Source organism: Heterodontus francisci, chromosome 26, assembly GCF_036365525.1.
Source record: "Heterodontus francisci isolate sHetFra1 chromosome 26, sHetFra1.hap1, whole genome shotgun sequence".
NCBI classification, from domain to species: Eukaryota; Metazoa; Chordata; class Chondrichthyes; order Heterodontiformes; family Heterodontidae; genus Heterodontus; species Heterodontus francisci.
This window is the reverse complement of record NC_090396.1, coordinates 63,150,907-63,167,303: the sequence shown is the minus strand read 5'-3', so window position 1 is coordinate 63,167,303 and position 16,397 is coordinate 63,150,907. Positions and strand designations below refer to the sequence as shown.

The window sequence follows — 16,397 nt, the reverse complement described above, 5'->3', positions numbered from 1 at the left end:
CTTCCCATAGCATCCTATGTTGTGATGAAGACACAAAGAATCTGCAAAGGGATATAAGTGAGTTGGCAAAAACTGGACAGATGGAGTTCAATGTGGGAAGGTGTGAGGTCATCCACTTTGGTAGGAAGAATAAAAAGGCAGATTATTACTTAGATGGAGAAAGACTACAAAATACTGCAGTACAGAGGGATCTGGGTGTTCTTGTATATGAAACACAAAAAGTTAGCATGCAGGTGCAGCAAATAATTAGGAAGGCAATTGGAATTTTGGCCTTTATTGCTAGGGGGTTAGAGTTTAAAAATAGGGAAGTCTTGTTACAACTGTACAGGGTGTTGGTGAGGCCACACCTGGAGTACGACGTAAGTTTTGGTCCCCGTATTTAAGGAAGGATATACTCGCATTGGAGGCAGTTCAGAAAAGTTTCACAGGGCTGATTCCTGGGATGAAGGGGTTGTCTTATCAAGAACGGCTGAACAGGTTAGGCCTTTATTCATTGGAGTTTAGAAGAATGAGAGATGATCTTATTGAAACATACAAGATTTTAAGGGGGCTTGACAGGGTAGTTGTTGAGAATATGTTACCACTGGTGGGGGAATCTCGAACTAGGGGACATAGTTATAGAATAAGGGGGCACACATTTAAAACTGACATGCGAAGGAATTTCTTCTCTCAGAGGGTGCTGAATCTCTGGAATTCTCTTCCTCAGGGAGTTGTGGAGGCTAGGTCACTAAATGTATTTAAGGAGGAGGTAGATAGATTTTTGAAATCTTGGGGCGTCGAGGGGTATGCGGAGCAGGCCCGAAAGAGGAATTGAGGCCTGGGACAGATCAGCTATGATCTTATTGAATGGTGGGGCAGGCTTGCGGGGCTGAATGGCCTACTCCTGCTCCTATTTCTTATGTTCTTATGCAAAGACATAAGACAAAAACCATGGCCTTCCATAAGATCCTATAGCACTATTCAAAGAGGAGCAAGGGAGTTCTCCTCGTGTCCTGACCAATATTCATCCCTCAAGCAACACCACATATAAACTGGTCATTTATTTTATCGCTGTTCGTGGGACCTTACTATGTACCAATTCACTGCTGCATTTCCCTACAACAGTAAACACACTTCAAAAGTACATCATTGGCTGTGAAGTCCTGAGGTCATTAAAGGTACCATATAAATACAAGTTTGCTTTTTCTTTCCACTACTGGAATCTACAATTGGCCTCAGCATTCCAAGGGACCAAAAAAACTTTGTCACATTTCCATGCTTGATCAGCATTCAGTGATGCGTATTGGACAATGAACGTGTGCATGGGATCGTTTTTGAATTATCCTGGCAATATTCAATAGGCCCACAAAATGAATAGAATAGTCACTTGAGCAAGATGTCAAAGGATAGCTGCCACTTGTGGAAACTACAGCTCATCATGAATTAGTAGCAGAGGAAAGACAGAGGAAAGAAATGTTCCAAAGTGCACTAATAGGTCTTACTAAACTGGTGACATATTAAACATCTGGCGCCATATTGTCTCTCTCAATTCTAGTCCACAGGAAAGCATCTGATGTTACTGATTCATTCTGACTTCACTGATTGATACAGCTCTGGAACAATAATTGTAAAATATATTAGAAAGTTAATCAAAAGCCCACTTTTTACTGTCAAAAGATAGTAAATCTTCATTCAGTGCATCCTTGAGGGATTTCCTATGGGATTATATTATGTTGTTAATCAGCAACAGCTGTTTCTGTTGCTACCAATGACACAGTGCACTGAAGGACACAATATTTCACATGTACTGACTTGCCACTTTGGGTCCAATCTAACACAGGCAAAAGCTTGCACCTCGTTCAATTGCAGCAGGAAACAGATTGCTAATAGTGAAATAGTTATATGTATCACTACACAGAGGCTTCATTTCACAACTGTCAGTATACTGCACATAGAAAAGTTGCAGTTATAGGTACAAAGGTTATCAGATTTGATAAATGTGAATTGATTTGTGTCAGGCTTACCATGAATATAGCCACACAAAAAAGGTAATTTATGGAAGATTCAGCAAAGGTTATCTTTCTGAGCAAATAATCTAACAAGAAACCATTCAGTGGCAAATTGTGTCATTTGTTGCAGCTCCAACAACACTCAAGAAGCTCCACACCATCCAAAACAAAGCAGCCCGCCTGATCAGCACTCCATCCACCATCTTAAACATTCACTCCCTCCACCAGCGACAGCAGTGTGTATCAACAAGATGCATTGCAGCAAACCACCAATGCTCCTTCAACAGCACCTTTCAAACCTGCAACCTCTACCACCTGGAAGGACAAGGGCAGTAGACGCATGGGAACACCAACACCTGCAAGCTCCCCGCCAAGCCACATAACAATTTAACTTGGAACTATATCGCCGTTCCTTCACTGTCGCTGGGTCAAAGCCCTGGAACTCCCTTCCTAACAGCACTGCAGGAGTACCTACACCACATGGACTGCAACAGAACAAGGTGGCTTACCACCACATTTTCAAGGGTAATTAGGGATGGGCAACAAATGCTGGCCTTGCCAGTGATGCTCACATCCCATGAACGAACGAAAACAAAAGGTCCCAACCATGCAAGAGTTTCCTTAAATTCTGGTCTGGAACAAAATGGTACCATGTGCACATTCTGATGCAATGAAATATAAGAGCTGGCAACAAAATGCAAAACATACAAATTATAATCATCTGGGCACTGGCAAAGTGTCTCTGACTTGCTCTGTTTTCTCCTTTGTTACTTATCACCATACTGAAAGAAGCAACAGATTTATAGCAGTTTACCTCAGGTATTGGATCTGAGAGAAGACTGTATAATTTCTCATGCGCAATGTCTCTTACACCACACCAGCGAGCAGCATCAAAATTCTGCCAGATACGCCCCAAGCAAATGGCCACCCACTGTCGCAGTAAAGGATGGGGATCGTTCAGTTGCTCCAAGCAGATTGCTATCAGGTTACCCTGTAAACAGGCTTCCTACAAAATATATGGGGGGAAAAAAAGTCTTAGGTAGTAACTCCTAGTACACTTGATGTTCATTTATAATGGTCATATGAACTTATGCTTGCCCACATAGGCAGTTTTCACCTTGAAGTCTCAAATTTGGTATGGCCAAAGACCAACTAAAACTAATGTATTGATTGGACTACTGAGGTCTGAGATGTAGCAACCTTAAATTGGACCCCTGAATTTTGTGATGTAAGCATGAAACTGTACCAGATAACTTTTGAAGATGTTAAGTAATTTGATTTTATGCACAACATTCACATCAAATAAAAAATTACATTTAATTCTTCAATACTCATCTGCTATCGTATTTCTACTTCACTTTTTCCAATGCAATTAAAATAGAAGCTTTGAAATCGTTTTAGAAATGAGAAATAAGTGAACAAGAAATACCTGGGCAAAATGCTGCATAAGGGCTACCAGCTTCACTCAGCACAGGCCATGGGGATGAAGCTAGCAGCAACATCACAGCCCACGGCATATCAGGGCAGATTAATACATGGGCCTGATGAGCACATTCCCAGTAACTCCAGCCAAATACTGGACCCTATTAGAATTTTCTAGTGTGACACAGTGCTCAAGGGCAGAGTACAGCGAGGAGCCCAGGGAAGTCCCACTCGGTTTCATCTCAAATATGTCAGACACATTTAATACAAATTTTATCTTGATGTGCACAGGGGGCAGGATGCACTTAACATGGGGATAAAGAGGGTTGTATCCAGAGTCCAGAGCAGTAATAGGCAGGATGCATCATGCTGTGCAAAATGCCAGGGAGGATGTGGCAGCCAAATGTAGCAGCGAAATTATGTTTTCAATGGGTTTCTTATATGATAAAATTTAGAGATTTTTGGTGCGTCTGTGAGAAGCAGTCAAGAATTCCCGTGTCTTATTTTTAAAAATGCATAATTTGACTGAGGGAAAGCTTGAAATTGAGAGAAATCTTTTTTCCTAAAATGATTGAATAACTAAAATTTAGCAAAAGTAGAAAATCACCAACTGAAAAAGGAAAACAAACATCTAACTTTCTCCTCACTGGTTAACAGCTATGACATTTAATTAATGAATACATAAAATGTAATATGTAGCAAATAAAGATATAAAATGCTACTTACCTGTCCTGTATTGTAGCTATTGACAATGACAGCTAAAATAAAAGCTGCCATTGTTCTGTGCTCAGCCTGGACACAAAAAAATCTCGAATTAGCACAGCTACATAAAACAGCAATGGTGAAATTCAGTACATCATATGTGAAGCTTGCATAAGAATATAAGGAACAGGAGTAGGCTATTCAAGCGGGCTTCACCATTCAATATGATCATGGCTGATCTTCTACCTCAGCTCAATCTTCCCTTATATCCCTTAGTATCCAAATATCTATCGATCTCTGTCTTGAACATAGTCAATGACTGCAATCCACAGGTCTCTCGCATAGAAAATTAAAAAGATAGTCAACTCTTTGACTGAAGAAATTTCTCTTCATCTCAGTCCTAAATGGCTGACTCCTAATTCTAAGACTGTGGTCTCTAGTTCTAGACTCACCAGAGGAATCATACTCTACAAAACCATATTTCCTGTTGTCATGTTTAATTCATACTTGCGTCTCCCATTTTAAAATCCTGTGACAGACTTACAAGGGCAATTACTTGTGCACACCTGTCAAGCTGCAATTACACCATTCTGCCAGCAGTAGCACCTCAGTAGCTCCAAACAACACTCCTTCCCACATTTTTTTTTGTATTTGGTCCTGGGATGTGGGTGTCGCTGGCGAGGCCAGTATTTATTGGCCATCCCCATTTGCTCTCGAGAAGGTAGTGGTGATCTGCGTTCTTGAACTGCTGCAGTCCATGTGGGGTAGGTACACCCACAGTGCTGTAAGGAAGGGAGTTCCAGGATTTTGACCCAACGACAGAGAAGGAACGGGCGATATAGTTACAAGTCAGGATGGTGTGGGGCTTGGAGCGGAACTTGCAGGTTGTAGTGTTACCATGCATCTGCTGCTCTTGCCATAGATTCTGCTATTTAATTATGAATAATAATGAAAAGGTGTCAACTGGCCCAACTGGAGCACATTCACCTCAGACACGACATTGTGGGTTAAATAGAAATGCAAGCTGGGAACAGGAATAGGCCATTCAGCTCTTCAAACATGTTCTGCCATTCAGTTAGATTATGGCTGATCTGTACCTCAATTCCACTTATCTGCCTTTGCTCCATGTCCCTTGATACCTTTACATAACAAAAATCTATCAATCTCTGTCTTAAAAAAAACATTGACTCAGCAGTCACAGTCGTTTAGAGATTTTCACTACCCTAAGTAAAAGAAAAAGCTTCTTGATTTTGCTCCTAAATGGCCTGGCTCTAGTTCAGAGCTTGTGCTCCTTTGTTCTTGATTAGCACACCAGAAGAAATAGACCCTCTGTATCTACCCTATCGAATCCCTTCATCATTTTAAACACCTCGATAGGATCACCCTCAACCTTCTAAACTCAGGAGAACCACCACCAAGTTTAAGCAACCTGCCCTCATAATTAAACCCTTTTAGCACCCTCATCATTCTGGTGCCTGTGTATTAGTGATTTATGTACACGGACACCCAAATCCCTTTGCTTTTCTACAGTTCCTAGTCTCTCACCATTAACAAAATATTCAGATTTGTTTTCTCAGATCCAAAGTGGATGACTTCACACTTTCCCAGAGTGAACTCCATTTACCAGAGTTTTGCCCAAACCCCATTCCAAAAACATGACTACATTATCTAGACTGACATCCCAATGCAGTGATGACTGAGTGCTAAGAGCCAGCTTTTGGATGAATTATAATACTGGAGCCTAGTCTACCCTCTGAGGTGAATGGAAAGGATCAGATAGCACAAAGGTGAGGCCGTGGTGTAGTGATATTGTCACTGGACTAGTAACCCAGGGTACTGCTCTGGGGACATGGGTTCAAATCCCACCACAGAAGGTGGCATTTGAATTCAATTAATAAATCTGGAATTGTTATAAAAAACCCATCTGGTTCACTAATGTCCTTTAGGGAAGGAAATCCGCTGTCCTTACCTGGTCTGGCCTACATGCGAATCCAGACCCACAGCAATGTGGTTGACTCTTACATGCCCTCTGAAATGCCCGAGCAAGCCACTCAGTTGTACCTAACCGTTACGAAGTCAATGAAAAATAATGAAACCGGACAGACCACCCGGCATCGACCTAGGCATTGGAAGTGACAATGGCAAACCAAGCCCCGTCGACCCTGCAAAGTTCTCCTCTCCTGAGGGCTTGTGCCAAAGTTGGGACAGCTGTCCCACAGACTAGTCAAGCAACAGCCTAACATAGTGATATTCACAGAATCATACCTGACAATGTCCCAGACACTGCCATCACCATTCCCGGGTATGTCCTGTCCCACTGGCAAGACAGACCCAGCAGAGGTGGTGGCAGTGGTACACAGTCGGGAGGGAGTTGCCCTGGGAGTCCTCAACATTGACTCCGGATCCCATGAAGTCTCATGGCATCAGGTCAAACATGGGCAAGGAAACCTCCTGCTGATTACCACCGACCACCCTCCCTCAGCAGATGAGTCAGCACTCCTCCATGTTGAACAGCACTTGGAGGAAGTTCTGAGGGTGGCAACGGCACAGAATGTACCCTGGGTAAGGAACTTCAATGTCCATCACCAGGCGTGGCTCGGTAGCAACACTACTGACCGAGCTGCTCGAGTCCTAAAGGACACAGCTGTTAAACTGGGTCTGCAGCAGGTGGTGGGGGAACCAACAAGAGGGAAAAACATACTTGACGTCGCCCTCACCAATCTGCCTGCCGCAGATGCATCTGTCCATGACTGTATTGGTAGGAGTGACCACCGCACAGTCCTTGTTGAGACAATGTCCCGCCTGCACATTGAGGATACCGTCCATTGTGTTATGTGGCACTAACACCGTGCTAAATGGGATAGATTTCGAACAGATCCAGCAATGCAAAACTGGGCATCCATGAGGCGCTGTGGGCCATCAGCAGCAGCAGAATTGTACTCAACCACAATCTATAACCTCATGGCTCGGCATATCCCCCACTCTACCATTACCATCAAGCCAGGAGACCAACCGTGATTCAATGAAGTGTGCAGGAGGGCATGCCAGGAGCAGCACCAGACATACCTCAAAATGAAGTGTCAACCTGGTGAAGCTACAACACAGGACTATCTGCGTGCCAAACTGCGTAAGCAGCATGCGATAGACAGAGCTAAGCGATCCAATAACCAACGGATCAGATCCAAGCTCTGCAGTCCTGCCACATCCAGCCGTGAACGATGGTGGACAATTTAAACAACTAACTGGAGCAGGTGGCTCCACAAATATCCCCATCCTCAATGATGGAGGAGCCCAGCACATCAGTGTGAAAGATAAGGCTGACGCATGTGCAATAATCTTCAGACAGAAGTGCCAAGTTGATGATCCATCTCGGCCTCCTCAAGTCCCCAGCATCACAGATGCCAGACTTCAGCCAATTCGATTCAATCTGCATGATATCAAGAAACGACTGAAGGCATTGGATACAGCAAAGGCTATGGGCCCTGACAATATTCCGGCAATAGTACTGGAGACCTGTGCTCCAGAACTAGCTACGCCCCTAGCCAAGCTGTTCCAGTATAGCTACAACACTGGCATATACCCTGCAATGTGGAACATTGCCCAGGTATGGCCTGTACACGAAAAAAAACAGCAGGACAAGTCCAACCCGGCCAATTACCACCCCATCAGCCTGCTCGCAATCATCAGTAAAGTGATGGCATGGTTGATGACACCTTCCATCAAGCGGCACTTGCTTAGCAATAACCTACTAGCGATGCTCAGTTTGGGTTCCGCCAGGGCCACTCAGCTCCTGACCTCATTACGGCCTTGGTTCAAACATGGACAAAAGAGTTGAACTCAAGAGGTGAGGTGAGAGTGACTGCCATTGAAATCAAGGCAACATTTGACCGAGCATGGCATCAAGGAGCCCTAGTAAAACTGAAGTCAATGGGAATCAGGGGGAAAACTCTCCGTTGGTTGGATTCATACCAAGCACAAAGGAAGATGGTTGTGGTTGTTGGAGGTCAATCATCTCAGCTCCAGGACATCGCTGCAGGAGTTCCTCAGTAGTGTCCTAGGCCCAACCATCTTCAGCTGCTTCGTCAACGACCTTCCTTCAATCATAAGGTCAGAAGTGGGGATGTTCGCTGATGATTGCAAAATGTTCAGCACCATTCGCAACTCCTCAGATACTGAAGCAGCCCGTGTAGAAATGCAGCAAGACTTGGACAATATTCAGGCTTGGGCTGATAAGTGGGAAGTAACATTCGCACCACACAAGTGCCAGGCATAGGAAGATAGGAACAGGAATAGGCCATTCAGCCCCTTGAGCCTGTCCCGTCATTCAATGAGATCATAGCTGATCCGCGACCTTACTCCGTATACCTGCCTTTGGCCCATATCCCTTAATATCTTTGCTTAATAAAATTAACAACTGTTCTAGCTTCAACTGCTATTTATGGGAGAGTGTTCCAAACCTCTACCACCTTTTGCATGAAGAAGTGTTTCCTAACATCTTTCCTGAATGGTTTGGTCCTAATTTTTAGACTATGCCCCCTAATTTTAGAATCTCCAACCAGTGGAAATAGTTTATCTTTATCTAGCCTGTCTTTTCCTGTTAATATCTTGAAGACTTCAATCAGATCACCCCTTAACTTTCTAAATTCCAGCGAAAACAGGCCTAATTTGTGTAATCTCTCCTCGTAACTTAACCCTTGTAGTCCAGGTATCATTCTTGTAAACCTACGTTGCACTCCCTCCAAAGCCAATATATCCTTCCTAAGGTGTGGTGCCTAGAATTGCTCACAGTACTCCAAGTGGGGTCTAACCAGGGTTTTCTACAGCTGCAGCATAACCTTTGTGTCTTTATACTCCAATCCTCTAGATATAAAGGCGAGCATTCCATTAGCCTTTTTGATTATTTTCTGCACTTGCTCGTGGCATTTTAAAGATCTATGCGCCTGAACCCCCAAGTCTCTTTGGACATCCACTGTACTTAACCTCCTCCCATTTAGAAAGTACCCTGCTTGATCCTTTTTTGGTCCAAAATGGATAATCTCACACTTGCCTGCATTGAAATCCATCTGCCACAGTTTTGCCTACTCACCTAGCCTGTCAATATCTCTGCAATTTTATGCTATCATCTAGACTGTCCACAATGCCGCCTAACTTAGTATCATCGGCAAATTTGGATATATAACTTACTATGCCATCATCCATCGTTAATGAATAATGTGAATAATTGAGGCCCCAACACAGCTCCTTGTGGGACACCACTAGTCCCATTCGGCCAGAGTACTTACCCATTCTCCCCACTCTCTGTCGCCTACCACTCAACCAACTTCCTAACCATGTCAATAATTTGCCCTCAACTCCATGGGCTTCTACCTTAGTTAACAGTCTCTTAACAGGCAATGACCATCTCCGACAAGAAAGAATCTAACCATCTCCTCTTGACATTCAATGGCATTGCGATCGCTGAATCCCCCACTATCAACATCCTAGGGGCTACCATTGACCAGAAACTGAACTGGAGTTGCCATATAAATACCGTGGCTACAAGAGCAGTTCAGAGGCTAAGATCCTGCAGTGAGTAACTCATTTCCTGACTCCCCAAAGCCTGTCCACCATCTACAAGGCACAAGTCAGGAGTGTGATGGAATACCCTCCACATGCCTGGATGGGTGCAGCTCCAACAACACTCAAGAAGCTCGACACCTTCCAGGACAAAGCAGCCCACTTGATTGGCACCCCATCCACAAACATTCACTCCCTCCACCACCGACGCACAGTGGCAGCAGTGTGTGCCATCGACAAGATGCACTGCAGCAACGTACCTAGGCTCCTTAGACAGCACCTTCCAAACCCACGACCTCTACCAACTAGAAGGACAAGGGCAGCAGATGCATGGGAACACCACCACCTGCAAGTTCCCCTCCAAGTCACACACCTTCCTGACTTGGAAATATATCATTTCTTCACTGTCGCTGGGTCAAAATCCGGGAACTCCCTTCCTAACAGCACTGTGGGTGTACCTATGCCACATGGACTGCAGCGGTTCAAGAAGGCAGCTCAGGCCCACCTTCACAAGGGCAATTAGGGATGGGCAATAAATGCTGGCCTGGCCAGCGACGTCCACATCCCATGAATAAATTTTTTAAAATGGAAAAAGAGCTGGGGATTTCTACTGGTGTCCTTTCCAACATTTATCCCTCAACCAATACCAACAAAAGCAAATTATTTGGGTATTTCTGATTGTTGTTTATTGGACCTTGCTTTGCACAATTTGGCTACCACTTGCATTTACGTAATTAAGTGCATTTCAAAAGCGATCCATTGGCTTGAGAGGCACAATCTAAATGTAAGCTCTTTTTTTTTTTACTTACGGCTACTTTTGATTTATTTATAATTATTCAAATGCGTATTTGATTGCTAACTTATATAAGTGTTTTTTTGAGCAAATCACCATTTATTTGCCCTGTGGACTTAATGATTTGGATATGCAATGTCCTGAGGCCACACGTTTAGTCTGATGTTCTTGTTGCACAATACACAAGACTTGAAAACTTAAGAAGGAAGCACTGCTTGCTTCAAAGTGCCTGTTCTCCCTAGAATGCTCAATTTAAAAAAAAGGAAAGTGTTGCTTTTCAATATAGAGTATAACTCACCGGCATGTATGGGTCTGCTAAAACAGAAAGGAAGTACTTGTGACCATTGTCTTTCACCAAGTCAGCCTGGCAAGACTGAAAAATAGTAAGTTGCATTATTAGGTATAAGCACAAAACAATTCTAGTGTGATAAAGCTATTGCTTAGTTATAACCATAAGCAGTTATCAAGATTTTCTCTTGTTTGTTACAGGAGTGCTGTGCACAAGCTATTTAACAGCCTTCTACACAAGTGAGAGATTTGTTCCCACAAGTGCTGAGAGAGAGAAACGATCATGACTGTTTATTTTGGAAGGCTATTAGTACTCATGTTCTTTTTTAAACATTTTATCAGATACCAATGCAACTTTGTCAAATCATAGGATGCTCATCATAAAATCCCTGATGTCTATGAATAAGCTATAGTGTTAAATGTAATAAACTAGACCAGTGGAAGTACAATTATGTTTCATGAAGTTGCAAGGAATATTGGGCAATGTTTATCTTGACAATCACGTCAAACTAATGAGTTATTGCCACAGAATTTTAGATTATTCGCTTACAGCGATCGAGCACTGAGATATAAAGGCCTGCTCAGGTCAGGAAAAAAAAACCCGACCAGAACTACATTGGACCCGAGCCCCTCCATTTTTTCCTGCGCCCGACCCGACCAGAATGTTCACATTACCTACCTTCCGATTCCAAACCTGCAGGAAGCTGCAGCACAAGTGAGGACATCATAGATATGCTCACTTGCTCACTGCGCAGACTCGGTTTCCCTCTTTGACGTCCCGGACTCCCAGCTCAGGTAGGCTTTTCAACTTTTGACACTTACTAAACTCAACTTCCCAGCAGGAGCAAATTGTAATACGTACTGTGTGTGTCCGACCCGGATCTGGCCCGACCCAACCCAAACTCGACACATGTCATAGAGTCATACAGCACAGAAACAGGACCTTCAGCCCATCGTGTCTGTGCCGGCCATCAAGCACCTAACTATTCTAATCCCATTTTCCAGCACTTGGCTACCCATCGGGTTCGGGTCGGGTAGCAGGCCTTTACTGAGATATAACAAGGTTCAAGCCACAGCCACAATGGGCACAGTGAATAACGCAACTCATTTAAGGTACAATGCATAATTTTTATGTGATTAAAGGTGCTGAATCAGAGAAATCACTTTGAACTACCTATGGGTCCCCACATCACTGGAGGTGCATTTTTCATGTTCTTGAACTTCATTGCTTATTTAACGAAAAATAGCACAAATGTTTAAAATATGAAGCTGAGGAATGGAGGCGCAAGATTCTTACTACTGTACATTAAAAAGAGGAACAAAACCAGTGGGCATAAACCATAATGCAAAATACAGTTAAAGATGTTTCCCAACTAAGTATTTATTTTTCCTTAAACATTTCAAGCAGTGATTATAATAATCAGCTTTTATAGATACGTTAGCTCGTATAGCAACTCTGGTCGTCCTCATTACATTCATAACATTTTATAAAAAGTTAAAATAAAGAAAAATCAGACGGCAGATTGTGAAAATAATTTAAAGTGTGAACAGCTTCACTTTATATCTGCTCTGCTGTTGGCAAGGACTTCAAGGGCATAGATCATTTCGTGTCTGCCCAATGTTCACAACAGTTAGTTAATAATTAGCATAAATAAATACATAAACGGATATAAAGGACTGAAAACTAATTTCCCTGCTTTCCCAGCTAAAAATAAATAACACTGCCTACCCCACCCCCCCCCCTCAATCCCAACAAGTACCAACTAAATAAGAACTCAATAATGCCACTACCTAAATAGTACAAAGCAACATGGCCTAAAGTCAAGATGATTTACAGGCGAAAATGTTGCTAAACATTACAGGGACAAAGATTAGATATTGAGCAGTCCAGGTCAGATATTGAGCAGTCTAAATCAGTTATTGCTTTTGAGGAAAAAAATAAGTTAGACCTTATGAAAAAAATTGTCCCTACCATCCGATGTCTCATTTCAAAAACTATCAATTTGGAATAACATTACATTTCAATTATTAATTAAATTACATTTAATATTTATTTTGCTTATTTCCATTTTCAAAACTCAGTTTATGCTCAGAGATTATGCTCGCTAAACATACAAGATTATCAATCAAGGTCACGATTAGCTTACACAAGTTCAAAATTTCCACAAAGAAAGAGATTCTCTAAGGTTCAGATACAAATAATGATTTTATAAGTAAGGCTTAGCACCAAAGGCTCCTCTGTACCACGGCTGTAATTTTGATTTGTACATTGAAACACTTTGCCTATCACCAACTCTTTAATCTCCTTGCCCTCCAACGCCCCAAAAAGCAAAAAGTCTTGGAAGAATACAAGAGAGTTTGGATTGTCCTTTATACTTTAGCTCGTGTGCTCTGAGTTTTGTTCTGAAGGCTGAGTGGCCTAATTCTTTGTGAATGGGTTTTTGCAGCAAGTCTTCTTGCCCCAATTCCATGGGATACAGTTCATCTGTTAACTGAAAGTAACCTGCACTAGTAAAAAATTTCAAACTCTACAGAAAGTGAAACCATATTCTGGAGACCTTGAGACTCTGATAGATTATTTTTTCAGGTGAATGCTGCTGATAGATCCGCACAAAGGCAAAATAATGTGCCACGATATCCTTAATGTAAACACAAATAGGTTTAAAAACTTGATATTACTTGAAATACATAGTCTCAAAAGATGAGGCAAGAATGGACTTCATAGATTTGAACACCAGAGGCTCCACTTAGAGCACTCAATGACATGGATGATCTGGATAGCTTTTTAGACTCACCCAAAACTCAAGCCCATACCCTTTAAAGGATACAGAAAGCCAAATCCTAATGGAACAATTTAACAAGGAAAAATACTCCCATGGAAAGATATGAACTGTTTGATTACCACTACAATATCTCCAAGCACATCTGTATTTCCAGCAGAAATCAAACACATTATCTTATATTTAAAAATGCAAGTATCAAGGTGATTTGAAGCTTATTGTTGTCATCTGGCAAAGAGACTGAATCAATTTATACTGGCACCTAAGAAATTTCCAATGTCAGTAGTCAATAGCCCAGCCCACACCCATGCTTGATGTTAGCCAGTAATAAGGGCCTTGTTATTGAAGCAGACAATTAGCGCTTTGCAATACTTAGTAGCAGTCGGTAGTGAACTGAAAGGAACCCCAAATAGAAGGTGTGATTGCTGTGAAATTCAGAACTGAAGGCTGAGTAGGTGTTCTCCCCATCTATTTTATATACATAATTATGCTAGGCCCAAATTTACACCCATCTATCATTCCTGGTGCCCAAACGCATCTCAGCTCATTATAATGGCTTTGCTGAAGCCTAGAGCCGTACATGCAAATTTCCAGCAACTACACTGGTTTAAATGGGATTAAAATTAAGCCTAGAATTTTAGGTACAGCAGAAAGCAGCATAATTTTTCTGCTTTCATTGTGATTTTTAAAAATTATTTAACCTCAGAGGCAGGCTCTGTATCTTCAGCTTCTATGGATGTATTTTATGGCTTCAGTTAAAAATTAAAAATGCAAATGCTTCCATGATATTGACTTCTTAAACATGCTTTGCCACCTAATGTACACCAAAGATTGTTCGACGATTTGAAACTTCAATACTAAAGGAGGAATAAATGGCATGAGTGCCAACTTTTCCTCAGGCCCCAACAATAGATGCAGCACTTTACATTCTGGTGTATGCTAATGAGACTGGTTGGAAATTTGAGAGTAAATTGAAATCGGCAAAATGGACATAACTTCCTAATTCCACCCCTACATTCAAAGAATGTTTTTCTCCCACACCCATACAAAGAAAGCAAATATCAACCTTACCACATCCATGACAATATGTTCTTGACTGTATCATGGGATTTGGGCGTCGCTGGCCAGGCCAGCGTTTATTGCCCATCCCTAATTGCCCTTGAGAAGGTGGTGGTGAGCTGCTCAAGTTAACAATATAGAAAACAAATTAGAGCTCCTGAGGGTTGTGATTTCATGCAATGCAGAGCAAGAGGCCCATTGCAGTGTAGGTGTCAAAAAGTCAATTACATTAAAGATTACTTATTTGAATTACACTGTATGGAGAATGAGAATGAAGACGCATGTTTATACAAGTACAAGGTAATCTTTCAAAGGTAATTCACAAAATATATGAAAGGGCAGGTTACATTCATATAGAAAGTGACTCCACGTTTTCTCCATGGGTATGCTGTAGAATCCTTGCATTATTTAGCACTTTTCACAATTTCAGGACATCCCAAGTACTTTGCAGCCAGTAAAGGATTTTTGAAGTGCAGTTACTTTTGTAAAGTAGGAAACGTGGCAGTCAATTTGTGCACAGCAAGCTCCCACAAACAGCAATGTGATAATGACCAGATAATCTGTTTTTTGTGATGTTGACTGAGGGATAAATTTGTCCAGGGCATCGGGGATAACTCCCCTGCTCTTCAAAATTGTGCTATGGGATCTTTTACGTCCACCTGACAGAGCAGACAAGGCCTTGGTTTAACAGCTCATCTGAAAGACAGCACCTCCAATACTGCAGCATTCCCTCAGTACTGCAATGGAGTGTCAGCCTAGATTTTTGTGCTCAAGCCCTGGAGTGAGACTTGAACCCACAATCTTTTGACTCAGAAGTGAGAGTGCTTGGCTACCACTAATACAGGATGTAAGAAATTGCTTGCAAAACACAACATATAGCCGATTAGGTCAGCAGAGCAATATGCAAGGACATTGCATGATATTGCACTGTTCATCAGTATTAGTGGACAACATCATAATACTGTCAGGCAGCAGTGACACAGAAACTTACCTCAAAAAGGGAAAGGACACGGCTCAATTCTCCTTTAGAAATAGGTCTCAAGACTGCTTAAAGAAATGTCACTTTTTTTTTTATTTAGAGATACAGCACTGAAACAGGCCCTTCGGCCCACCGAGTCTGTGCCAACCAACAACCACCCATCTATACTAACCCCACAGTAATCCCATATGCCCTACCACCTACCTACACTAGGGGCAATTTATGACAGCCAATTTACCTATCACCTGCAAGTCTTTGGCGGTGGGAGGAAACCGGAGCACCCGGAGGAAACCCACGCAGACAAAGGGAGAACCTGCAAACTCCACACAGACAGTACCCAGAATTGAACCCGGGTCCCTGGAGCTGTGAGGCTGCGGTGCTAACCACTGCGCCACTGTGTCACATTGTTCAAACAATGTGAATTTTGCTCTCAAAAATGAAGTGACTTTTTTTTTTAAAAAGCAATTTTATCTAAGCAACTTTTGCATTTATAATGCTGTTTCAAGGCAAAGCGGTTTTGGGTGCAGATCAAGGCGCAAAGCGACAGGATGAATTGGGTGCGCGATCCCAAGCCAATGCTTAAGTGCACTAAAGCCGAATGAAACAAGACTTTGTCCGAGTATTACACCACTTTGAACTCGAGTTAGCTGCAGTACAACTTTAGTCTGCTGCAAAGCTTTATTTTAAGTGTCTAGGTGACCTATTGTACATTTTGGAACTTTATAGTAATTTTTTTTATTTAAATGAGAAAGCTGAAGCTGCTACTCCCCCTCTCAATATTAAAACTTAGCTGCTGGGGTGTGGGAAGCATGCATACATTAGACTCCAAC

At 42.3% G+C, this 16,397-nt stretch overlaps 1 protein-coding gene across 2 annotated transcripts in view; it reads right to left on the bottom strand.

The window, feature by feature from the left end:
* The window catches only part of rptor (regulatory associated protein of MTOR, complex 1), a 464,636-nt gene that overhangs the window by 174,569 nt on the left and 273,670 nt on the right, over nucleotides 1-16,397 (bottom strand). For both annotated transcript variants that reach the window (XM_068058405.1, XM_068058406.1), the window contains exons 14-16: nucleotides 10,760-10,834; nucleotides 4,137-4,202; nucleotides 2,803-2,994 (exon numbers count right to left, since the gene is read on the bottom strand). In XM_068058405.1, coding sequence (XP_067914506.1) covers nucleotides 2,803-2,994; nucleotides 4,137-4,202; nucleotides 10,760-10,834 — 333 coding nt within the window. The remainder of the gene's footprint in view (nucleotides 1-2,802; nucleotides 2,995-4,136; nucleotides 4,203-10,759; nucleotides 10,835-16,397) is intronic.